This window comes from Anser brachyrhynchus (assembly GCF_964034855.1).
Source record: "Anser brachyrhynchus genome assembly, chromosome: 4".
NCBI classification, from domain to species: Eukaryota; Metazoa; Chordata; class Aves; order Anseriformes; family Anatidae; genus Anser; species Anser brachyrhynchus.
Genome location: NC_137698.1, coordinates 69786259 through 69811410, shown reverse-complemented (window position 1 = coordinate 69811410; position 25152 = coordinate 69786259). Strand labels below are relative to the sequence as shown.

The 25152-nt window shown below is 46.7% G+C and overlaps 2 protein-coding genes across 2 annotated transcripts in view; one reads left to right on the top strand and one right to left on the bottom strand.

Moving 5' to 3' along the window:
- Positions 1 to 11750, top strand: part of LOC308194546 (uncharacterized protein) — a 35650-nt gene extending 23900 nt beyond the window's left edge. The window contains exons 7-11 of the mRNA XM_080590614.1: positions 954 to 1058; positions 3280 to 4757; positions 5179 to 8638; positions 9698 to 9885; positions 10003 to 11750. Of these exons, the coding sequence (XP_080446740.1) occupies positions 954 to 1058; positions 3280 to 3324 (150 nt within the window). The 3' untranslated portion in view covers positions 3325 to 4757; positions 5179 to 8638; positions 9698 to 9885; positions 10003 to 11750. The remainder of the gene's footprint in view (positions 1 to 953; positions 1059 to 3279; positions 4758 to 5178; positions 8639 to 9697; positions 9886 to 10002) is intronic.
- Positions 11751 to 16588: 4838 nt separating this feature from the next.
- TNIP2 (TNFAIP3 interacting protein 2) lies at positions 16589 to 24425 on the bottom strand. The gene is made up of 6 exons (XM_080590603.1): positions 23857 to 24425; positions 21403 to 21708; positions 19446 to 19529; positions 18582 to 18863; positions 18078 to 18197; positions 16589 to 17592 (listed from the first exon to the last, which is right to left on the bottom strand). Exons 1-6 carry the CDS (start codon positions 24307 to 24309, stop codon positions 17311 to 17313), a joined length of 1527 nt encoding a protein of 508 aa, XP_080446729.1. The 5' UTR covers positions 24310 to 24425; the 3' UTR covers positions 16589 to 17310.
- Positions 24426 to 25152: the final 727 nt, after the last annotated feature.

The following is a 25152-nucleotide window of genomic DNA, read 5'->3' as shown; positions in this document are numbered from 1 at the left end:
GTGAAGACACCTGAATGCAAAGAACATTCTGTAATGTCAGCCACTTGGCAATTTCAATTTGCACTTCAGACAGTTAATGCTGGAGAGGTGTTACATGCGAATTATCTGCAGGTGTACAGTCACCAAAATGAATGTCATCACTACTAATCTGCTGATTTTTGCTCTGATATGTCAGTTTTGCAGGTACTCAGGTCTTGTTAGAACGAGTGGGATTAAAATCAATTACACAACCCCCCCAGACCAGCTGAACGTGCTGTAGGAATCTCCCAGAAACAAAGAGATGTACACAGCACTACTTCCTTCCTGTGCCAACATGTGAACGTGGAAATGACTGTCCTTGATGAAGAGCCAAGGGGTTCAGCCTCTGACAGAGGCCAGCAATGGACAGCATGGTGAGGGCTGTTTGCCCTGTTTCTTGAGGATTCCCTGCTGGCTGTCATCAGCTAGTGATGGGGGGACTCGTGAACCAAACGATGCACCCTGGCTTCCGCTTAGAAGCCAACAGACCTTTCTTCCTTCAGTTCATCTAATCATTTTTGAAACCATTTATCCTTCTGACAGCCAAAACATCCTGCTGCAGTAAGTTAGCAAATCTGATTGTGCCTTTTGTCACGCAGTAATTTTTTTTCACTGGCTATCAAATTTTTGCATTGTGAAAACCAGTGACAAGTAATCTTGTTCATCTTCTTGTTCACTCATGATTTTATAACCCTCAGACATCAGTCATCTCTCTTCCTACCTAAAAAGGTTGAGATTAGTTAATCTTTGGGTGTGAAAGCCGTTCTGCATCTGTTTAAATCTAGTTCACTTTGTGGTTTTTTGTGCTGTCTGTATCTCATTTATTAGGAGGTGACCCAAGCTGTTGAGTTAGCGGTGAGAAAAGGATTTATAACTTAGCACAATGCCCTTGGTTTCTGAGTCTGACCCTTTCCTAATTCTTTTTGCCTTCCTAGTGGTGCCCAATCCCTGCCTCCATATGCTCGGGAAGCTTGGAACTGAGACCTCGAAATGGCGAAGGATGTAGCATTTCCTGCATGGCTCAGGACAGGTGCTATTCTGTGAGTACCCGTTCAGGCTTATCGTGGAAGGAAATGCCAATAAGTATCAGTTAGGACATGGACTTTTTTTTTTTTTCCAAAAGCTGACTTAGGGGAAAAAATGGCTTCACATTGTTATAAGCTATGGTATAGGTGGTCCTCAGGTCAGTCCTTGTTTTCCCCCTTTTCCTGTCTCCCTTCCCACACCATGAGACTCTTGAGAAATGGAAAGGAAGTCGTTCCCTAAAAATGTTTTGGTTCCCCTTCTGATTCCAGTGGAGAACACTTGAGTCATGCTTCAGAGTTCCAATAATTCCACTGATTACAAAAATCACATCCGTTTTGTTAGGGAAAAGAAAGTTTTGATTTTAAGGGGAGCTTAGAAGAAAACAGGAAGCTGATGCTGGCAGTCTGATTCGTGCTGCATGCGAGGAATTCGATTTCAAAAGCCTTCCCAAACATAAGCTTAAGGGGCGCGAAACACCTGGGCTTTTGCAGCAGCTGAGGAATTTTGTCACTGGCTTGCACTGCTCTCATTTTTGAGGAAAAGTAGAAGCATTAAGTGACTTCATATCAGTTATATATGCTGATATATCCTCGATCCTAAAAAAACTTGAAGCATGAGTTTCCTTTTTTATGTATGTGCAAGAGTTACTTGAAGGTCCAAGCGTATGCTAAGAAATGCAGGTGTTCAGAAAGCACCAGCGATTCCCTCATGCTAGTAGCACCCAGAGCCTATAATTGAAGCTTTTCATGAGGTTTTAAAGACTGTTAATAATTAAAAAAAAAAAAAACTCTTATTCTGAAACTATTCATCTTTTTTTGGGGAAAAATTGGGGGAGAAGATATAATGAATAATTCAGCCATACCACAGGTAAGGACACTGCTGGGGTCAGACGGTCCCAGGAAGACGGGACAGGCTCTTTCTGTTGTGTGGAAGAGTTTGAAACAGGCTTAGCTGTTTTTTCGAGGCATTGGTTGGTCTGATACTGTATTTCTACATAACCCTGTCTCAAAGTAAGCAGCACATCCAAGATGAAGATATCAGACCTTTGTCTGCAGCATTTGACTTTGATTTCTGAAGGACTTCACCTGTCACCTTCCAGCTGCTTTGGTCAGTCTGTGGAGTTGTCCTCTTTGGGCTGAGACCAATACACGTTGTTTCCTTCTGTATCACCTACTTTTATTCATTCTTTTCCTAGATGATTTTGTCTGGCATTGCTCTCACCAGACAGCATCCACTTTGTTTCCCTGCTTTACATTTAGATTCCCCAACCCCTGAATGTTCAGGGGCATTGAGGGTTAGGTCACTCCAGCCTCAGCTGTCTCTTAGTGCAATTACAGACACATTAATCACTGCAGGTTATCAATAGCAGCACTGCCCTGCTGCTGCGAGGCCACCATCTAGAAAGACAAGTCTGAGAAATTGGATCCAGTCATTACAAAGCCGAGATCATTGTTCACTGGGTTCAGGGATTGTTCTGATTCTGGGGGTAGGTGGCATAGGGAGTGTACTTCTTGCCCATCCTATTGTCTTGTGTTAGTCACCAGTGCTGATTAAAGCCCAGCCCAGATTGGAGATACGAAGGTGACTTCATTACCAGTGTGTCAAGGAAAAGGAAGGTGTAAACTGATAGGAAGGTGCAGTGGCTGAATCCCACCCTGTGTGTACAGTAGCCGTCCGTGCACCCATCCACCTTAAGGTGGTGGGGGCTTGTGCAGGAGCCGAGAGAAAAGAAACAGAAGGCTAAACCTGGAAGGATGGAGAAAGGGGGAGAGGTGGGCCCAAGGAGGAACGGAAGAGCTGGCAAAGGGGATTTGATTTCTTGAAACCATGCATCGTAGGAATGACTTGGATCTGCACAGCTGAAGGCTTGGGGAGGCTGGAAGAGCAGCTTCTCCTGTCTTACGTTAATTTCAGGCAAATGGCAAAGTTAATTTGCTGGAGGTCCTGACTAATGCAATGGTGATGCAAAGTTTTCCTCTGTATTTTGTGTCCTCAGATTGGAGGAAGCATGTAAATAGTGCAGCTCCCAGACAGGTGCTTTGCAGAACGTGAAACCAAGTCATTTCCAAATTGCAGTATGTAAAGAATCAATTGAAACGGTTCAAATGATTGAAAATATCCCAACTGGAGATACCTGTGAGGTTTTGGAAAGCTAGTTGTGTCTTGGAGAAAGCTGACCTAGCAGAACCAAAACTGTTATTGAAACTTAACCTGTTAAACTGCTGGCTCTTGCAGGGGAGACGCAGGAAGAAAGCCCCTGTGAACCAGAAGGCCGGGTGAAGAGTGGGCCTGTCTGAAGGCTGGCAGAGTCGGGTTCAGGTCCACTTCCGTACAGCCCTCCTGTGCCCATCATCCCTGACGTGCTGGGGGAAAATCCGTCCTTCCTCTGGGCTGAACGAGAGGCATCCCTGAGCATCCTGCTGGCTACGGCGCTGCCCTACAGCAGGAGAGGTTCGTGCCCCAGCTGCAGACACACATGTCCATGCTGCAGTCCAACACGCTGTTCCGTTTACGTGTGTGCGTGGATTTGGGTGATGCTCTGCAGCCGTGCCGTGAGCAGGGCTGGGAGGCGGTGCACACCATGGTTTCTCTGCGGCTGGTTGCAGAAGCGCTGCGTGACGCGTGTTGTGGCTGAAAGGCTGGGGTGGCAGCGAGCCTCTGACAGTTCGTGCCATCCTGGCTGCTGCCCGCGGGGTCGAGCGAAGTGCTGGGAGGCAGGGAAGGGCATTGCTCCATCCCGGGGAGTGCCTGCGCAGGGCTTGGGGATGCTCCCGCAGAGCCAGGCAGGGCTGCCAGCTGGCACGGGGCTGCAGTGCCGTCACGGAGGAGGGGCGCGGATCCGCAGCACAAGCCCCAACAGGGCAGAAAAAGGGAAAACTTCTCCTGGGGAGACTGCAAGGGGTTTTCCAGTTGGGGTAGCTAACGGAATTTGGGCTGGAAGGAGGCTTCCTTGCCTTCTGCAAGGATACAGCCTGACTCCCCTCAGCCTTCTAACCTACTGTCACAGTTTCTAATCTTTTCTTAGAAACTCCCATGGTCTTTTGTTCATTTTTGCTGTGTTTTTCTCAACAGTGTTATTAAACGCTGTGCACTGCAGAGGGATTCCTTCGTGTCCAGCTGCCGGCGCCGCTGCTTGTTCCTTGCTCTCTGGTGCCTGGCTCCAGCTGCAGCAGCCTGTGACTCATTCCAGCCTCCGAGCTGCTCTGAGGCATTGCTCTGCTAGTGATTCCTCTTCGAGGATTTGTGCAATTCACGAGCCCTGAAGTTACCTCACTTTGCAGTTGTCCTTGCTGAGCTGCCTGCATTTTTCAAACCAGCTCTCCGACTTGCCAAAGCTGTTCTGATTTCTTTCACCATTGTGCTAGCATCTCCTTTTAGATTGAGATCTGCGTGTGGTATTAATGCATCTGTCCCATCCCCCATCAGTGGAAATGAAAATAACTGCATATTCAATCCAGGACCAATCTTTAAGTCTCCTAATTTGATATATTATTCAGGACTGCTTTTGTACCCCTTGAGATAATGTTTTTTACAGGTGGCTTATGGAAAACATGTCACAATGGTATTCAAACTCTCAACATATCTCATGCTATCTACTATTTTTTCCCCTGTCCTCAAGAACTGTTATCCTGTAAAAGGAGGAAATTACCAGTTTGACCGTGAGTAGCAGCCAGCGTGGATTTGTCAGGAATAAATCACTTTCTTGCTGTCAGGTAGGTATTTGCAATTCATCTGCTTGTTCCTTTCTAGGGAGTAAGGGGGATTGAAGTTAGATTCTTTTTGTTGTTTTCAAGATGTTTGTGCTTTCTGAGTCTCTGAAGTTTCACCTGTCCTCCACGACTTCCCAAACAAGACCATATATGTTTGGGAATTCAAAAAATTCAACTTTCGTTATGTACTTGGTGATGAACAGCACCAGCCCAACCACTTCGAAAAAATTCAGTTCATCCGAAGAATCCCTAGTTTTAAGTTCGCCCTCCTTCGTTATCACTGGTGTTTGTTGTGTTAAGTGCCCTGGGATAGCTGGTGCTTGCGAAGGAGGCAGGAGCAGAGGGGTTGTGCCCTTCTTGTATCAGATGTCAGTGCTTTTCTCTTGGGCAGATTTCAACTCCTTCTTCTGTCTTCCTCTTTCAGTTTAATATCAGGGTCCCAAACGTGGTATGCACCCAAGTGAGATTCAAATGAACACACACGAGGCCAGTGTAATTACATACATCTGTCAGACTGAGATGAGCAATTCAGTAACATCGGGGGTGAGCAGTGCCCTTCGTTGCTTCACTGGAAGCACTGGCACTTCAAAGCCTGGTTTAGAAGTCAACAGAGGTGAGTTTGGTCTTGTTGATCTTTGTCTGCTCAAGAACTACAACATCTCGGGGCTACCTTCCTGTGGCCTAGGAAAGCACAGAGGCTGAGGGTCACATTCATGATGCACTCACAAACTTGCGTGAGTTTCCAAACTGACTGCTTGGTTTTAGTCAATGCCACCATTTCCTCACCTTGGTGGGCAAGGGAGTCAACGTCGGTGTTTTATACAGCGGAGGGAATACTACAAAAGCTGACATTAAGTGTAAGGGATTTTTGTGTTATCGCCTACTAGTTTGCACATGACCTGGTGTGATTCATAGTCTTCACAAAGTGGGAGAGCAACTACAAAGAGGGCGATTTTAGAAATATCATCCAATTGAGCTGTGAGGAAATCAGACATAACAAACAAATGGAAACAGTTGCTGTACCCCGGGCTTACCGTAAAGCGTTCACAAGCTGCAAAAAATACAAAAGCTGTGGACTGTGAAGTCAGGAAGGTCGGGGCAGCAGTGATAAACATGCAGGAAGGACAGAGAGAAGGCCTAATATGTGGAATTGTGTTGTCAGGGTTTTAATTTGCTGTGATTTGGGGGCCTTAGATATCAAATAGGTACTTGCCTTGGACCTCCGAGGCTTTCGAGGTTCTCTCACCAACCAGTCTGTTAGCTGGGTTTTCAAAACAAGCCTGTGCATTTGGATGGAGGAATTTAGTGTCAAAAAAAAAAAAAACCTGGAGGATTTCTTTCCTGCCTCTTCACCGTCCTTCCCTGCCAGCAATGGTCAGTGTCATGTTTCTTACAAACACGTCTAGTGTTTGTCCTGGAACCCATGCCAAGGGAGCCATTTTCCTGATTTAGCACTGATTTCTGTGATAACTGCATCACTTTTGTGTTTTGGTTTAGCTGGGGTTTTTGAGGTCTCCTCTCTGTGTCCATAGGATATTTATTTATCTGTACATCTCGAATACTGTGAAGGTCAATAAGCAGTTAAATAAGCAAACTCCCTCTCAGGTGGTTCAGAGGAAGGGGAGAAATAGGTCGTCTTTTGGTCTGTTTTTGGGGGGGGAGGGTTGTCCTCTGTCAAATAGCTCAAACCCAACGAGGAGCCATGCAGATGGAGAGAGAAGAGCTGGGAGCTCAGCCTGGAGAACATAAGGCTGAGGGTGAGTCTTCCCCATGTGTGCCAACACCTGGTTTGGGACAGTAAAGATGAATCCAGAGTCTTCGCAGTGGTGCCCAGTGCCAGGACGAGAGTCAGTGGGCACAAGCTGAAACATACAATTCCAACATCCCATAGGGATAAACTTCTCTGCTTTCAGGGTGATTGAATCCCGGAGCAGGTTGCATAGAGAGGGCGTGAAGCCTTCGTCCTCAGAGATGGCCAAAATCCATGGGGATGGTCAAACCCCGCCTGCCTGCAGCCTGGCCTGCCACAGCTGGCCCTGCTCTGACGTGATGGTTGGGCTTAGCCGATGTCCAGAGCTTCTTCCCCCCAGCACCCAACTATTTGGTGATTTTGCAAACTTGCCATTGAGTGTGACAGTCATAAATTTGCTTTAGAAAAATGCTTCGTGCCTAGACCTGCTGTCTTCCCTCAGGAGTTCCAGTAACTTTGCTCCTGCATTTCCGTTTGGTACTGGCTCCCAGCCCGTGTCCCTTTCTGTAAAGTTTAGTTCCTATAAGTCCTTTCACATGCAACAGAATTTTCCATTATTATTTAATGAATGCCCAAAAGCTATTATACTGTTTATTTCCTTAAAAAGTGTTTTAAGAAAAACCTTTCTTTGTGGTCAGTCTTGGCTTCTTAAGTAAACTTTTATAACCTTTTGCTGTGTTTATATTTCCCTCTTTTTTTATTTGACCTCTCACTTGCCAAGAGGTGGAGTGGAAATCCCACACTCCAGACACAAATACACTTCGATGTCTTCCGAACCCATGGCTTCTTCTGTGGCTGTTGCTTCAAAGAGATCCTGGCTTTCCAACTCGAGGGGCCTGCAGTGCTCATGCTGGCAGCTGGGCTTGTTACCTGCCTCAGCTGTAAGCCTCTTGTGTAAATGACTCACCCGTATTTATAAGGAATTGCACTGGTAAGTGGAATAATTGCAGCAGTATAAGCAGTGGTGTAGCTACAGGTTTATGCTGGCTTGCTTGTTCTCTGTCAGCCATGGGGAAGAAAATCATTGCTCCCTTTTAAACTGGGCAAAGAGGAGGCCAGCGGAGCCTGTAGCCTGTGCCTATATGAAGGTACTACACAGGTGGCCTGAAACTCCAGTTTTTAGTGTGCCTAGCCAAAGGCTTTCTATGTGAAATCACGGGATTGTCTCACCGAAACTGCGTCAAAGCAACTGCAGATTTTGCTCAAACGTCTCCTGGTTTGTGTTAGCACCATCTCTATGAAAACAGCAGGATGCCCCTGTGTTTTGCAGAGTGCCCCAAAGCTCAGCACTCCCGTGAGTCACCACCATCTGTTTTCCATGAACTGAATGCTGCACAGTACGGGAGGAGAGTGGAATTTGATTTTTCAAGTCCAGCCAAACATCAGCTGCTTAGGATGAAGCCTTACAACAGTACTAACACTGCCTTGTAAGCAAACAGCTCCAAGATTGCAAGGGATGACACGAGGTACACAAACCCAGCTGCTTATCTTATTGGGTCTTTTGCCCTAGATGCTGGGGGCATTGTGTACCCCTCTGGTTAGGGAAGCAGCATGACGACAGCTTTGTGAAAACCCCTATTAGACATTGTTATCTGTTCTCACGGTTTGTTTTTGCAATTACAGCAAAATAGAAATCCGTGCAAGTACTCTTAGCGCAAGCCAGTTGTAGGGACTGACTCGAAAGCATTCAGTTGCCCCAGCTCTAAAAGGGGTCCAGCTCTGAATTTTGACTGCAGGAACTGGGTTCTTTACAGCTGCTGGCAGTGCAAAGGCACAAGCTGACTGCAGGGAAGAACGAAAAGCAGCCCTTTACCTGTCCTAACTGAGAGAGTTGCTTTTTCTGCTGAACTGTTTCCCAACCTTGTTGCTGCACCACGTTCGCAACAACTGATGTTAATGCCTGCAAGAGCATGGCAGAGGCAGAAGGGAGAGTGTCCTCACGCTGTTTTGCAACACTGCACATTTTGAAGTTCCTTAGCTGTGCAAAGAGGAAGTGGTTATTGGCTTCTGCTGCCGTTTCAGGAAGGATGGAGCTCCAGTAAACTTTCCCTGAGAGAGTCACCTGGAAACCACAGAGATAAAACTGCCTGAGAAAGGAGATGCCACCGGCAGGAGATGGAACGTGGAGGGCAAGGTGAGCACAGTCCCCGGCTCTAAGAGAAAGTCAAGACCGGTGAAACGTCCCCTGGACAGCACCCACTATTTTTGCCTCTATTCTTAGGAGTCGGAGGCTTTGACATTCTGTAGGAGGGGGCGCAGCGCCGGGGGTGTGTAGGTGCAGTGCAACGCAGCCTCAGCAGGGCTCACAAAACCAGCTGCCACCCGTTCTCGGGGTGACGGCGGCAAGGTGGCTGTGCTCATCAATTTTTTCCACTGCACGCTGTGCCTCCCTGGGAGCTGCCGCCGTGCGGCGAGTTTAGGGGATTCCACATCTGGTTATCAAAGGATGGATCTTGTGTGGGAGGGGAAAGCCTGCCTGCACCTCACGCTGGCTCCTCGTCTCTGCCGCAGCAATTCAGCTAAAAAGATGACTTAGTAACTGCCTTTCAAGCTCCCTGCTCTCGTCCCTCTGGCTTGCCTCAGCATCGCCTCTTTGCCTTAGTGTCTCTTTCAAGCCAACTTCATCTTCTCCTTTCCAGTCCAGGGCCAAAAGACTGGCACTGGGGAGGTGTAAAACCATGTGGGTGCCCCAGGGGAGAGTGGTGCTGATACCTCTGGGGCTGAGGTGCCTCTTGGTGACCACCCCTCTCAGATACAGAGGTACAGAAAGGAAATCAGAGGGTGCTTTTGGAGCTGACCTGTCTGTCTGGGTGACCCTCTTGGCTGGGCTGGATGATGTCCAGGGCACTGGGTCTTGCCCCGAGAACTGCTTTTGTGTTGGGGTGTGACTGGAATAGGGTAAAAGTGGGCTCTGATCAGCCAAGTGGACTGCTCAGAAGAGAGAGAGGACTTGGCTTCCTCGGTCCTATTAAAAGAAACTCTGTGTGGTTTTAAAGCTACTTTAGAGTCACGGGGGAGCTGTCAGAGCTCTGTTTTATAAGAAAACAAGGTACAAGCTTGGAGGCAGAGCTGCTTTTGCATCATTCACCTGCTGATGAGGACCAAAATCCCTTCTTGTCTTAGCACAAGCACCTGGTTTGTGTGCATGCGTGCCTGTTGCGTTTCTTGTCTGATTGTAGGCCTGATCTTGCAGCTACAGGTACCGTGCTTCAGCTTCCTGTTTAACAGGACACCGATCTGCGCTGACAAGGCTGCTCCCCTGGGTTGCGTTGCTCTGCGGGAGGCCGCTCTTCTGCAGGATCTCAACGTGCTGTGAACTCTCAGCTCTTCCCCTCTCACCGTGCTCACCCAGCCAAGAGCATCCCCAACGAGTGAATGCTGGTAACTGGGGGGCTGTTGTTTCAAGAGCAATTACGAGCATTAGAGTAGATCATTGTGGACCTCATTATTCAATTCTACGGTTGTAATAAATATTTTTATATCTTCCTCCTCCTGCAGTTGATAGATGCAAGTTCTAACGACATGTAGACCTTGGTGTAGGCATGTTCTCTCCAGGCACTTGCGTTTGTGATGATGCCCCTCCTCTGCACGGCGCAGCAGTGAAGCCCTGACAGACAGACAGACTGCCTGCTCGTCTCTGCTTCGTTGCAGGTGTGACAGGGGGCACGTCCCTCACCCAAAGAATCATCTCACATGCATTCAGAGTGGGTGCCTATTTGATCCTGAGCTACAGGTACGACTTGTCCTTCCAGGAGAAGGTTTGCTGGCCTCCTAGCAGAGGACACGTGTCCCTGGGGAGGAGAGCTTCCCCAGTGCCGTGCCCAGGTGAGCCTGCCCTGAGCAGAGGGAAGGATTGAGAGCATGTCCTTTGTTGTGCCTGCTGCGTGTGTGTAGCAGGTGCTGTTCGAGTGCATCGTTTAATTGCATGGAAAATACCATGTGCTTTGGGGCTGATGCCATGTTGTAAGGAGGCTCTGGGTGAATGTCTGCCCCTGCTCGCCTCTCTGTGCTGCTGTTGATCTCCTGGCCCTTTGCTGTGACTATCCTGTTGTGACATGTGAGGGTTAGAGGTGGACTTGTGCAGTCCTTGAACAACTCCTGGATGCCATTAAGGATAGGAACAGCTCTAGCTCATGTTTTCTAGGTACTCTGCACCAGGCCTTTTCAGAAGCTCTGGCAATACAGAGCAGTCAGTGCCCTAAAAGCAGCTCCTAAACCATACCCAGTCAGTGCTGCTACAGGTGGCATGTTCCTGCTGGCGAGGATCGCCTCCTGCTCAGGCTTAGGGCTCAGACTTGGACTGCTCTCTGTGCAGGGAGGGGAGGCTCCTCATCACAGCAGCCAGGACCAAAGGAAGGTCCCTTCCCTCTCTGGGGGTGTCTGGTTCCCATCTGCCAGTCGTTATTGAGGGTGGCACTTTGCAAAGCTCTGTCCTCGCTCCTGGTGAGGTAGGAACAGGCCTTGCAGAAGATGGAGTGGTTGTACCGTGCTGAGAACCCCTAAATTAGATCTGCTTCTCTGGGGGCAAGTTCAGATGGTGGGGAAGGAGAAGTAGGATGCTATTTTGGGCCGTGCTGGTGTGCTGTGCATGAGTGGTTTAACGCCCCACCAAACCCCTCTTTCTCTGGGTAGATGTTCAAGTGTCTGTGGGCATGCCTCTTTGGCACGATCTGCCTGATCTTCCTTGAGGCGTGATGGCAGGCGTGAGGGTGGTTCCTCTGTGGCTGGCTGAGCTCCTTTCTGTACTCATTTCCCCCCCCTCCTATGACCTGGGACGCCTCGGTCCGTGGATATCCCAGCCCCTCTCACCTGCTCCATGTGGGTGCTGAGAGAGACGGAGCCCCTGCACCACAGCAAGGCCCGAGCCCTGCGTCCTGCCTCACCCGGGCAGGAAAAGCCCAAGCGAGGGCTTTGGTGAGTAGGGTCTGTGATGGGGCTGCTCCTGGGGCTTGCTTCGTGAGCATCGTGGCTCTCCTCCAGGCTGGGGACCAGGTGGCTGGTGCAGGTGGCTGGCGTGCTGTGAGCTGCAGCTGGCCCTGCCTGGGGAGGGCTGCGGGGGCACAGCTGGAGCCGGGCACAGCTTGGTCCCTTGTCCTCCATGCTGCGAACGCTGGGCTCACCTAATAACCCGTCCTGCCTCCGAATGCTGCCTGTGACACTTGTCTGTAACCCAGGAGGTCCCTGCTGGGAACGGTGAAGGTGGGGAGATGCTTTTGGTATCAATAGAGCTTGAACAAAGAGATCGGGTGAGTGCAAACAGGGGAGGGAGAGGGCCACAGCGGTGACAGGGAGGGGACGGAGGAGGATCTGCCGGTGCCCCAAAACTGGGTCCCACAGCTCTTTCCTCCCTCCCACTCACTGAGAACTGGGGGTGTAAAAGCCTTGGGCGAGGCGTGTTGGTGTGACAGCGGGTGGGTGGGTGGCAGCGTGAGCAGGCGGCTGTCCTGCTCGCTGGTGTGACCTGGTCTCCAGAAGTGGTGCAGGAGGGCTGTCCTGGGGAACAAGTGTGGTTGAACCAAGCACACACTTCTAATGGTGGTTGTTGGGGTTTTTTTTGGCACCTTCTAGAAATAAGCCTTCTCGTAACCCACCCTCTGGTCCAGTGCTGTCCACAGCGGAGCTGCGTGTGCTACGGAAACACCACAACCTCCTGAGGGAGATCATCAGCCCCTATCAACACGTCTTGAAGGGTTCTTGCACCGGTGGCTTCTCACCTGTAAGTGCATAAAGAGGAGGAAAAAGTGGATGTAATGAAAAGGAGGGAATGCACTGAACAGCAGCAGCGCTGTTGGGAACACGTGGTGCCTCGAACCTCCACTGGCTGTGGGAGCTCTCCCGACCCTGCTGGAGCTCTGCCACCCCCAGGCAGGACATGCCTAGAAAGCTTCAGTGAGTGGGCTCGGCTGGGCTTTGCACCTAGCGAGGAGCTGAGGCATCAGGTGAGAAGGCAGGGGCCCACGTTGACGATGAACGCTGCCGAACCTGGTATCACATCGCTGAGGCTCTGCTGGTTTGACCTAGTCCTCCACAGGCATTTCTGCAGCTTTAGATTTGTAGCTGAAAGCCACAGGCTGGCACCTACTGGAGCACGGTACTAGGAAACATTACTGCAGCATACTTTGAATTCACATTGATTTTGTAGAAAAAGAGTTTGAGACTTCCCTTTTTTAGACCGAGCAGCACTGCTGTTCTGAGTACGGCGGCGTGGCGTGCTGTTTGGAATTTCCCTTGCTTTCTATATATACACACGCAGCAAAGCCACAGGAAATAGAAGCTTAAAAAAAAATACCGTCAAGCATAGGTATCTTCTTGAACAAACTCTATTCTTGTCGTTGGTATTAATGTCAGTGAGCACTAAATCTTGAGGCATCGCTTAAGACTTGGTTTAAAAGTTCTAATATCCTACAAATCATTGGAGGGGGAAACAGACGTGGCCTTAAAGTTGCCAAAGGTTTGAGAGGATCTTTAGGCTGTTGGTTCTGTAGTTCAGTACTTACCGTGCTCCAGAAGACAGCTTTATTGTTGACCTTGACTCTCCCTTGGGGCTCTTGGGGTAGGGACCAACTTCTGAGGTTTCTCCTGGTTGTATTTTCTGTGATCGTGAGTCAGTCTTGCCTACAGCTGCTGTTGTGGTGATGTGCTGAGGGCCTGTTTCTGCATGGCAACCAGCACGCCCTGGCAGTACTAGTAAATAGTATTTGCTTTAAAATCCCAACCAAAATACCATGTAGTTAGATCCAGGAGCAAGGGAGAAGCAGCTTGGCAGCACCTGGAGCGAAGCTCTAGTCTGAAAACCTCGTTGGTGATGAGAGAGCTGCTTGTCCAGGGTCTGAACTCACACTGTTCTGGAGGACAGCTTCAGGAAGGTAATGGTAAGGAGAGAGAAATTTTAAGAGAAGGGATGAACTAATCATGACAGTAATTGGACAGATACATCTTGGCATCTCTTACTATGCTAAGAAATGTTCCTGTAAGTCCCAGAAGAGTTATCATGCCTCCATCCAGCCTCCCTGGACCTCCAGGGGTACCTCTGTCTGCCTTTTAGCATCTCTGTGCCTTTCCACGAAGGGCATTGCTTGCCAGCAGTGAGAGAGTTGCACAATTTGGAATGGGCCTGAGCAGGGTTCAGTTACCTCAGATGCCTTTTGGTACCAACTCAGCCAATAAGGAACTAAGTCCCATGTGGTCTTGTAGATCTCCTGCGTGGCTTTAAGTCTCCTGGGTGAGGATTTCTTTCTGCAGTTTCGCAGGTGTGTTTTCAGTGAACACAGGTAGTACAAATGGCTACTGAAAGTTCATAAAGCTGTTGGTGTTCATTTTATCCAGTTATTTCTTACTCATCTTTATCACCTCTTCACTTTATCACTATCACTTTATCACTTTTACTACTTTAGCACTTTTTTGGGGGAAAGGAACTGGGTTGCTTTCACCATTTGGCCAAACAAGACACACGCTCCTTGGACAGCCATCCAAGTGGCAGAGAAAGCCAGTGTGAGGCGACAAGGAGCTCTCCTTAATTTAAAGGGTTCAAAAACTGCTGGGAACTTAAGGCTGCTTTCACTTCAGTGTTGGGGTGGTGGGGCTGGTGGGTTTTTGTACATTTCAGTCTGCAATTCGAGGAACCTGAATCGTGAATGTGGATGTTGTAGTACTTGCTTGGGAAGCATGGATGTGTGTGCTTTGCCTGGTGGGGAGAGGGCAAATAGAGATTTCATGTTTTTTTTTTTTTCAAGAGGTCTGCCGGTGACTTTGCTGTAAAAATCCATGCACTGGGTAACAGGTATTTCTTGGGACAAATAGTTCAGGCCCTATAATTCAAATCACTTGTAGTTTTAGTAATCAGACACTGGTAGTTCTTCACGGTGTGTAACTGCTTTCTTGTTAGCGCAAAGACAATAAAGAAATAGGTGAGGCAAGGTAAGGCTTTTTTACCAGCTTAGGGAGGGGAAGGAGGGGTTACACAATAGGAAATTGTAAAATAGCTCTGAAGGTGAGATTTTTTTATACTGAAAAGCAGTAGATCTGTCCTAGATTTTTGCCACCAGTATTCAAATTCTAGACTCTTATTGCACAGCTTTCGGTTAGGTTACAGGAAACTTGCTGTAATCTGTGCTTGATTTAGAACTTCACCAGTTCGCATTTGTTGGTCCAGCGTGGTCCTCTTCGTAGCTCTATCCAGTTTCTCAGCGTTAAAGGGCCCTCCTTTCTCAGGGTTTGGGTTCTAATCTCTGCTTTGACAAGGGGACTGATTTACAGGACTTGAAACCATGAGTATATCTTGTGTTGATTTCTGTATACAGCACAGTGTAGATCTTAATTCTTGCATCTGTTTCTAATAGTTGTAAGTCAGTCTGTCCAGCTACCCCCACAGATGAACACATTGAAAACCCACAGCAGGCTTGAGCTTCTGACTGATGTGTATCAATGCGGTGATCATCTCAAAGCAACAAAAAAAAAGGAAGGCCAAGATTGAATTTACTGTTGTATTTGTCTTTTGTAACTGTTTTGCAGAGTGAATCACTTAAAAATAATAAAAAAAAATCATTCTACTGGATCGATTACTGGCAATATGGTATTGATGTACATTAAAGTCATAAACAAGACTTCTCTACTGAGAACAGTCAGAAGAAATAAACTACCAAGAGATTAGTTTATGCCACAGGAAGCTTAATCATATTTTTCTCAGCCTATATTGTGTGGGCTACATCTGATCTCTGAGACCTTAAAAGGTAATGTATAAAATGGTCACCCTAAAAAAAAAAATCAGTGCATGTTTATGCATGCTGCATTGGGAAGAACAAACCAGTAATCACTGGTTTACAATCAGTTAGAGATAGGATCATTAAAAACCCTTGCACCTGCAGGCTGCGTGCAGTGGCCCACCCATCTTTTTTTTGGTAATATCCCACCTAAAGCAACATTGGCACATATAATCAGATTCTTTTGGGGCTGTAAAAGGATCATGAAATAATGAAGATGTGCTTAGAGATGTGTAGCTATTCATCACGGAATTTTGTACATGCCTTCCTGTATTCATGAGATGAAGTGAACTACTGCTCTGATATGAGCAAGCCACAATTTCTTTTTTCTTTCAAAAATCTGTTTCCCTTTCATCGCAGGAAAGCAGCTGTGACTTCGTAGTTCCTTCAGCTGTTCTGTTCACACCAGGTTCACACCACATTAAATAGGGATAGGACTACTGCGTTGCTCAGTTACCTATTTTTTGGGGAAGAGGTGTGTGCTGCTGTACAGTGTTGTGAACCTGGAGCACAGTGAAAAGCACCTTCTGTGCTTGTGCTGAAACCGGCTAGAAACAGCGCAAGGAAGACCGATCACAATTCAATGCTGCTTGGGGAAGTAAAGTAATGGGGAGGCTGGCTTTTGCTCTGAGCAGGCTGATGTTCATCAGGAACAAATGTGCTCTATGGGAGACTAAGAGGCCATGCTCTAGAAAATCACAGCAACTTTTATTTTTTTGGAAGCACTCGGGAAAGAAGGAAGATAATAGAAATACAGAGGGGTAAGCAAAGGAAAACATCCACAGCCCTCTTAACTGGAAAGGAAACAAAGCAGAAGATGGGCATTATACAAAGGAAGGTGGCTGGGTTTTTTTGTTTAATTATGAAAGGTCATGGTTACAGTAGGCCTTTACTTTGGCTATAAAGTCCTTAACTGTAGCTCCGACCTAGTCAGAACTACCTGGAGCCACTGCTGGGAACAAAAATGTAGCCCTGTTATGTTTGTACACCCTTATCTCTAAAAATACATCTAAAAACCGTCCCTCAGCTCTATGCTGAATTTATCTCCAACGTAGAAATGATAAGAAAAAAACTAAGTTATCAATGGCCTTGTCACAAACACTGCATGGCAGGGTAGTGCATTAAGTGAATTCTCATACAGCTGAAAGATCATCTGTCCTCTCACAAGTGAGTGACTCTCAACCTATTTGAATACAGTTTGAGACACTGGTTGTCACTGCAGTAATGGAATAACTCATACCTGAAACCATGACATTTAGTTAGCCCTGAAGTGTAGTTACTTGAACTATGATACACTGAAAGAGCCATTTTTGACTACATTACTAATATAGTAAAGCAACTTCACGATCACGTTTATTATAAAAATAATACTTTGGTAGAATTAGAATTCAATCAATAATTACACAAATACACATTTACAAATGTGTGAAATATTTATGGCACAGAAAAAAAAATAAATATCCCTGTACATTGTCTGTGCAAAAAGACAGGCTAGTTTTAGTTAACAACCAGCCCTTGTATGGTTTTTTCACTTCTCCTGATTTCAGTTGAACACAGGGATTTTCAAATATGTCTGAAAGTTCGATTTCAATAGCCAAGAAAATATTCTCTTAATCCAGATAAAGCACAAGACATTTTTTTTTGTCTTCTGTGAAGCTGTTCCTCCCCCATTCTTCAGACTATGTTTTTGGAAGAGAAGGAAGATTTCAAGTTCAGTGACTTCTTCTCCTAAGCCCTTCAGACTGCTGTGGAGAATTACTCTCCAATAAGAGTCAAGCTGCACTCTGAAGCTAGCTACTGCTGTAAGTTTCATTTTCTTTAATTTGTAGTAGAATTTGCATTACGCTTGCTTGCCTTGTAGTTGTCAAAAATAATTCTTCATGAAAACACTTTGCTTTACCTTGAAGTCTTTTGTATAGTCCAAGAGAAGGTGAAATCAAATAAGAGGTAGATACTGTTCGTCTTCCTAATTACTAAGAGGTGTCCATTTGTCCAAGTTTTACAGTCTATAGAGTAGTGATTTTCTTATGTGCCTCACACCACGTTGTCACTGACAACATTCAGTAACGTGCTTGAGAAATTCATCACTGAGTTCATCGTTGAAAAACCTCATACAGTGAGGGCATCGAAGTTCACCCTGTCCCCTGCCCTCTGATCCTGAGTTTCCACTGTCTCCAGGTGGAGAAGTCTGTTCAGACTGCGAAGGTGTTCTTCTCGTGCCTGTCTGGCCTGGGCTGTTGCCTCGTAGGTGTTCAGTGCTCGTCTGTACATGCGTATGATTTTGGTTACCAACGTGAACTCGGAAATGACTACTTGTATCTCTTGAGTCCTAGAAAGAGAAAGAAGAGATTTTGAAAAAAATGAAATAAGAACATTCTTTAAAATAATATCACCTTTATTTGAAACACTGCTTACGGTTTCACCTGAAGATTTGCAAATAAAATAGGCATCAGTTTTTGCAGTTTTATTTGAAAGAGCTACAAGCAGGCTTCTAGAAAACAGGATATAGCTAGTATGCTACTTTTAAGATGCCACTTAACACAAGTCACTTGTCCTTTTCTCCCTTATGAGAATTCACTGTTATTGTGGTCAACAAAAAGAGAGGGAAAATGGACTGGAAAGGAATATGTATGTATTGACATGCATCTCTGCTAGAGCTTGACTTTGAAAGAATACAAGTTTTTGATAGCTGCACTGAACTGAAATGGCTTTAGAATGACTAAGGTGTTTTTTTACATGTATTTAGAAGTACATTTTAGTCTTGAATCCTGATGAGATGTTCTTATTGGAGAAACGAGCATTTTGCTTGTTTACCTGTCGTCTTGCCAGCTGGTGTTGCAGACATGCAACTTCTAGCTGAAGCTCTTGTATTTTACTCTGTGCTCGTTCCCTGTCTGATCTCTCAGATGTGAAATCATCTTTGTAAACCAGGACCTGAAAAAGAATCATTATGTTAGCATTTAATGAAGTTTCAGCATGGCAGGTTAGATTAAATAGTTGAGGCTGAGATTCTTTTTGTTTGTAAGCACTTACTCCCAGAATCTCAGTATTATCTTGGCTGTCATATCTGTGCTTTAAAGGCATTTTTGTTTCTTTTTCAGATCTGTACCAGAAAATATTAAAGCCAGTAGACCCACATGTAGTTTTTTAAGTGGTGTTTCTTTCCAAGTGTGGTATTAAGTATCTGTATATCCAAATGGGGCAAGACAAGTGGTAAAAGGTCTAAGAAATATTTCATTTTTTCCCCACTAGATTTCTGTGGTCTGAGGAGAAACAGAATTCCCACCTCCAGGGGCAACAAAAAGAAAATTTACTAACCTGTTGCTCCAGCATTTGTATGCGCTCAGTGTCTCCTTCACTAGCCTTCTTCACATCCTCTAATTCCCTCCTTGTTTTGATGCACTCATTCATTTTTTCTTCCAGTAGCTTGTTTAACCGCAGTATCTCCTTCTGCATCAGCTCAGAATTGGTTTGTGCGGAAGCTACACCATGCTGCTGCTCCAGCTGGGACCTGAGCTCTTTTAGCTGCAGGTGCAGCCGCTTCACATACTCATCCCTACTAGCATCGTATTTCTGCCATTTTGCATTTAAGTCTTCCACCTGAAAGATCACAGCAGTCACAACATGAAGACACACACTTCCAAGCCTCCATAAGCTGTCTATATTAGCAGGATTCAAATTATATATATTATATATATTATATATATAATAAATATATACTAAAGTATGTATGTATACTTTTGTTTGTATATAATATGCTGACTCAACCACTGAGTGTGGATGAGCTACTTCATGCCAGAGGGGAAGATTATGCCATAAGCCAGGCTCTTCACAGGCACCCTTCGCTATTTGCCAATCCACGGAGACAGTATTAATTAATAAGGAATAGGAGGGGTTGGCAGTCACCCTAGGGCTAGTGCTGTTCTTCTGGAGTGCAATACTGATGCATGGAAGGGACAACATTTTTTTCTGCAGCACACTTAAAAAATATTTTAAATAATAGGCTGTTCTTAGCCAAGGAAACAAGACTGTGCTCTGCTTGTAAGTCATATGCTTTATGACTAAAAACAACTTGGGACTTGCATTAAACTGCCCTTTAATTAGATTAACCAGGCCTTAGCTATTCCCAAACTTCCTGTAATTCAAAATCAATTCTCATGTTGTATAAATGAAAGTACTCACGTGAGCTACTTTTTGTTTTAACATTTTGTTTTCATCTTGTAGCTTGCAGATAAGGGTCTGAAGTGAGGTTTCATTGTCTAACACCTGTAATTTTCAGATAAAGGAAGCGTTACTTTAACATAAAAATTCCCGATGTTACTTAGCTATGCTGTTATACTGGAAATCATCTTTTGTGTTTCTTCTAAAAATACTTGCCATCACTGAAATAAGTCCATACACGAGTCTGCCTGTTTCTATAAACTGTATTTCTTTAACACTAAAAGCTGCATGCTATACTATTAGTATAATAAGCAAAACATAGTCAGGTTTTTACCATCTTAGATATCTTTTAGATATGTCCGCATGGTGTCATAGAAACATCTTACCAAGCTCTGAGCACACTGAAGCTAACAAGGAAAATACCCCACCCTTTACATGCCAGAGGGACTACCCTGCTGACAACTGTGCTTAACAGTTGCCGTAACATCCTTGGAAACTGCATTTCCCCACTCCAGACAAGAACACATGCGTTCCTGCATACTGCTTTGCTATTACTGTCAATTTTGGCTAGTATTAAGAAGAAATTACTATAGAAAACCTGTTTGATACATTGTGTGAAAGGATACTTTTTTTTTTTTACAGTTGTGACATCTGCTTAAAAAAACCCCGGTGTACATGAGTAATACAGAACACTTTTGTACAAAATTCCCTAGAATCAGCTAGTACTTGCATCTGAAATTTCTCTTCTTCAAGAGGGAAGTCCCCACTGGACAAGGTTAGCTACTTGTTACATAGATCAAAGTCAATCAAGTTTCCTGTCTATCAATTACCCAAAGTCTGATAATACTAAAAGTTTCAAGTTTCCCTCAGAAAGTCCTTTTCTCTTACATTTAAGTCACCTTTAACTATTTATTATAGCTAGTTTTCATGTGATTAAATTTTCTTTGGAAATGCTCCTGGAACGCTTTAACAAGTGGAAGTGATATATGCCTGTAGTTAATCGTACAAGCATAGGTGAGTGGTCATCTGGAACACAGCGTTACACTTCATAACAATAAAGTCATGAGAAAATTATTCTTTTTTTTTTTGTGAGAACAGTCTATAGCACCCTATTCAGTACTGTTACCTGTTACTGGAGGCAGCACCTCAAATGTTGCTTGCTTATAGTATCATGAATTACCTAGTGACTGAACCGTCATGATTTGTGGAACAATAGAACAACGCTATCTATCCTGCACTGAAAAGCTTCATCTAAGGTGAAAGAGAAGGTGTTGCAAAGCCACAGCGAAGCACAACATAATCCATGTGTTTCTGTCCTTCTCAGTAGCATTTCTGCCACTTTCCTATCACAAAGCAGTTTGTCTAAACACATGTGCTGGAGAGAAGTGCTACCTTACAATGGGAGGGCAGAGGGGAACCCCAGAGCAGGAATCGGTGAGACACCTTGCCCAGTTCTTCCGAAACCAGCTTTCTGTAGATCTATACTACACGTGCAAAGCCAGATCCTGACCTGAGAAGACCACATGCTGGAGTTTTTAGTATAAATACTACTTTTAAAACGATTTTTCTTTGGTTTGTGATTTTAGATGCTTAAACAAGTCAGCAGCATCTTCAAAAACACAGCACCATCTAGTGATGCACACAGATGTTCTTCAGTATAAAGAAGGTACTTGGCTGCAGTACCTGTAGGGAACAATTGCAATCACGGAATTGCTGAGGTTGCAGAGGACCTCTCCGGATCCTCTCCTCAAAAAAAAAAAGTCTGATAAGGAAATAAACGCATGAAATAGCCAAAGCACAAGTGACTGATGACAGCTTCTATCCTCAGTTTTTGGTAATCAGTTATTTAGAGGTTGCCATGGTAGCCTTTGCACCACACATGAAATTATTCAAAGGGCTGTTTCTCTCCAAGTTTTATATCGTAATAAACACCTTAGAAGCTAACGACGTGTACAAACCATAGTAGCAGTAAAACTACCTGATTAGAACTTTCAGTAGGAATCTGGTCATCTGAATTCCCCTTCTCTTTTCTTTGCTTCTCTTCTAGACATTTTGCCAGATGTTGACACATTTCTGCTGTGGATGCTAATTTGCGTTGTAGTTGGTGAGTTTCATCAGTGAGTGAACGGCACAAAACATCACTGGTGGCTTGAGCCTTCTCCCGCTCTGCCAAGCTCTTCTGAAGTCGTAAGATTTCTCTCTCCTTTTCATATGGAGGCTGATTTATCATCTGCTGTATCTCTCCATTTTTCTCCTCTAGTTGCTGATTCAACTTCTGCACTTCCTAAACATAAGGGGGAGGGGAAGTTACTTAAAGCGAAGTGAACTCAAAAGCCAAAACATCTCTAAGGCTGAATTTCACACTGCAGTAATCCCATACTGCTCCTACGCTCCCTGCTAAGTACTTAAAAAGCAAAAATCCGATTAATTTCTGTATAAACACTCAACCTTAGAACTGACAGATCAGTCGATCAAAAACTACCCAGACAACTATACAAGCACTTCCTGGTAAGCAGAATGAAGAATTCAGAAACAACAAGCAAAGAATTGGGAAGATTTTATGACAATCATATACAGCAGCTACAAACTAAAGATAAAACTAAACTTAAAAGAAAAAAACAGTTTAAAGGAATAGCTATGGAGACTGAGAAATGCTTACTACTCCTACATTCCAAATTACCAGATAGTAGAGATTTGCCTCAAAAAATTGGAACTGGAAAGTTATCAAAACCCAATGAAGCATAGTCATTGCCTGGCACTGTGACAAAGACAAGTCAGAGAGCATGCACAGCAACTTTCCCACCTAGAAAAGGAGGAGTGGTGAGGACAAGCAAAGATTAAATGAAATCCATGTGGCAGCAGGAAGTATTTTGGTCATGGCTGACTCCAACATATGTAAGGGGGCCTGATGCAGTCTTACAAAACAAAGGTGCATCTCACTGCTGCACGCTCTCGTTGAATTAGAAGGGTCTGGGGGATCATCCACACTGCATCAAGTTAACTTCTCATCTCGGGTGCTTTGAGAAGGCTCAGGTGCTTTGAGAAGGAAGAAGTCTGCTCACAGACAGGTATGATCACTCAGAGGTACCATGCACCTCGAGTACGCCAGCCCTGATTTTTCCAAAACCAGCTTCTGCCTGTCATGCTTCAAAAGTAAAGGCTGCTGGTAGCCCAGATCTCTGCAGAAATGTTCCCCTGGGTACCAGCACAGACCATGAGACACAGAGGCTCAACTCTGCTCCAGTTCTTCAGCAGCACTAACGGAGCCACAAACCACAGGAAGCACTCTGCCAGCATGTAGGCATCTGACTTCAGAAAGTGCCTTGTTATTTTTAGTGACAATGATTTTGGTATTTATGGCAAGGCATAAAACGTTTATTTCTAAAAGAAATTATTAGGCTAACTTACAGAAAGAGCACTTGGCCTTATTGCTGATGTTTACATTTTCACATCATGCTGAATTTTCCCCTCTGCTATAGACTAAAGGCATTTGCATCAGGCTACAGAAAGCATTCAGATGCCACCGGTTTGTTATCTGTCTGCAAAGTGTCACCAAGATCATCTCTCGTTACAAATTTCCAAACTTGAACATATTTAAATGTACTGTAGGTGAGTGTCATATGTGGAAAATGTTTTGTATAAGCATTAGGTCAAGAGATTACTTATGACAAAAATACGTGTTTCAATTTTAAGTACCACTTCTTGGCTTGGAAATTCCTTTATACAGCTTCATACAGAAAGAAATGCTTCAAAGTTCTTTAAGCACTTCAGACCGAACATGGGAAAGTCTTCACGGCAGTACCAAAAATAGAGCTTGTGGAGGGTGGGAGGGGAGGCAGTTTTGTGACTGTTTTGTCACAAGAGAGATCCTATTTCCCCCCGGTCTCTCTCATCACAATGCAGACTTGCTGGTTCCTTCTTCAAAGCACGATCTTAATGTCAACACAGCGTCAGCCATTTTTTAAAGTGCACTTTCAAAAAAACACTTGAATAGAAAAAAGCGCTGGCACCAGTTGTGTGTCTTACAGAGTTACATCTGATAACCAGGAGGGTCTTTAACTAACACGGAACTTCCACATTTAGTTTGTGGGCTGCTTATTTTTTTTTTTTACTATGTTCTCCTGCTGCTTGCGAAAACAGTTCCGTGAAGATTTCTAACGCCCCCCTACGTTCCTGCCGCACGGCTGCGTTAAAAAAAAAATAATATTCAAAATATTAAAAATAGTAAGAAAATCCAGCCTGTTTTCAACCTCTCTGAGCTCAACAAGGTGGAGGCGGGCGGCAGGGCTGAGGGGGGCGGCAGGGCTGAGGGGGGTCCGCTGCCCGCCTCAGGGTCCCGCCGCCTCGGGCAAGGCAGCGGGGCCGGATCCGAGGGGTCTCCCCCGGCCCAGGGGGACCCCCGGGTGGTGGTGGGGGGGTCCCCCCTCTTTACCTGGCTCAGCGTCTCCATTTTCTGCGCCGAGAGCCGCTCGCTGTCCCGCAGCTGCTGGCGGGCCTGGCCCAGCTGCTCCAGCAGGCTGTCCACCAGCGAGCGGGCGGGCTCGGCCCCCGGCTCGGCGGGCTGCTGGCGGGCCAGGCCGCTCCTCAGCTCCCGGATCGTCGCCTCTTTGGCGGCGAGCTGCAGCTGCAGGTGCTTCAGCTGCTGGGCCGACTCGTGGTACAAGGTGCAGAGCGCGTTGTAGCGGGGCACTTTGCTCTTCAGGCTCCTGTTCTCCCGGTGCAGCTTCTCCAGCGTTTCCTCCACCTGCCTGAAGCGGGCTACCAGCGGGTCCGTGCTGCTACCCTCGCTTACCGAGCACATGGCGGGGGGGGACGAGCCTCGCTCACGCCGCTGCCCCTTCTTCTCTCTCTCCTCCGGGGCGATCAACAACCCGGCCAGGTGCATATAAACCAGCGAGGAGCCAGGCACGGCCGGGACTATTGCTGCTGGTAGCGCTGCTGTTGTTGCTCCTGGTGCTACTGCTGCTGCTTGTGCCGCTGCTGTTGCTTCGCCCTTCCGTCTTCCCCGAGGTAGGCAGGGGGCGGCCGCTGCTGTTTAAGGGCTCGCAGGCTCCTCCTGCCGCCCTGCCCCGCTGCCCGCCCGGGTGCCGCTGCCCTCAGCCCCGCCGAGGGGAAGCCCGGAGCGGGGGCGGGCAGAGCTTCCCCCGGGGTTTGCTGCCACCTCGGGGCCAAGGCTGCCCGGGGAAGCCCGGGGAGGGGAAAGGGCGGACCGAGGGCGCTGTGAGGGGGTGAACGGGGCTGAAAACCGGGGGCAGGCTGCGGTGGGGCGAGGGGGAGGAAGGGGGGACACCGCGCGCACAACATGGCGCCTGAGGGGGAGACGGGGAGCGAGGGGCTGCGAGCCGGGGCTCGCCCGGCCTTGCGAAAGCCCCGCAGCGCCGCGTCCTAGCGGGAGCCGCTCCGGGAATTTCCTTGGCGCACGGACGGGACTTTCCCCCGACTTCTTTCGCCGGCGGCGACCCCCTGACGGAGTCCCGGGAGCCCCCTGCCCGCCCAGGCGGCTCCCGCCCCGCGGAGCCGAGCTGAGGTGCCCGGCCCGGCCCCTCAGCCCCCCGCTGCCGAGCTGGCCCCACACAAATCGGGGTTGGGGAAAGCAGGAGCAGCCCCTGCAAACCAGGGGAGCTTGTGGAGTTTGATCAGGCGGAGAGGGGGATGTGGTAGGCTGGACGGATGTGAAGCGTCTTTGGGGTTGGTTACTGGGTTACTGGTGGAATGTACCTGGAAGGAG

Bases quoted from the DNA above. Each gene is read 5' to 3' on its own strand.
- TNIP2 (XM_080590603.1), bottom strand. From the start codon at position 24,309: ATGCACCTGGCCGGGTTGTTGATCGCCCCGGAGGAGAGAGAGAAGAAG. The intron at 18,198-18,581 runs GTTAGTAAATTT...ATTCTTTTTCAG, and splicing joins TACAAATGCTGGAGCAACAG to GTCCTGGTTTACAAAGATGA. The intron at 17,593-18,077 runs GTAAACAAGCAA...TTCTCTTTCTAG, and splicing joins ACCAGCTGGCAAGACGACAG to GACTCAAGAGATACAAGTAG.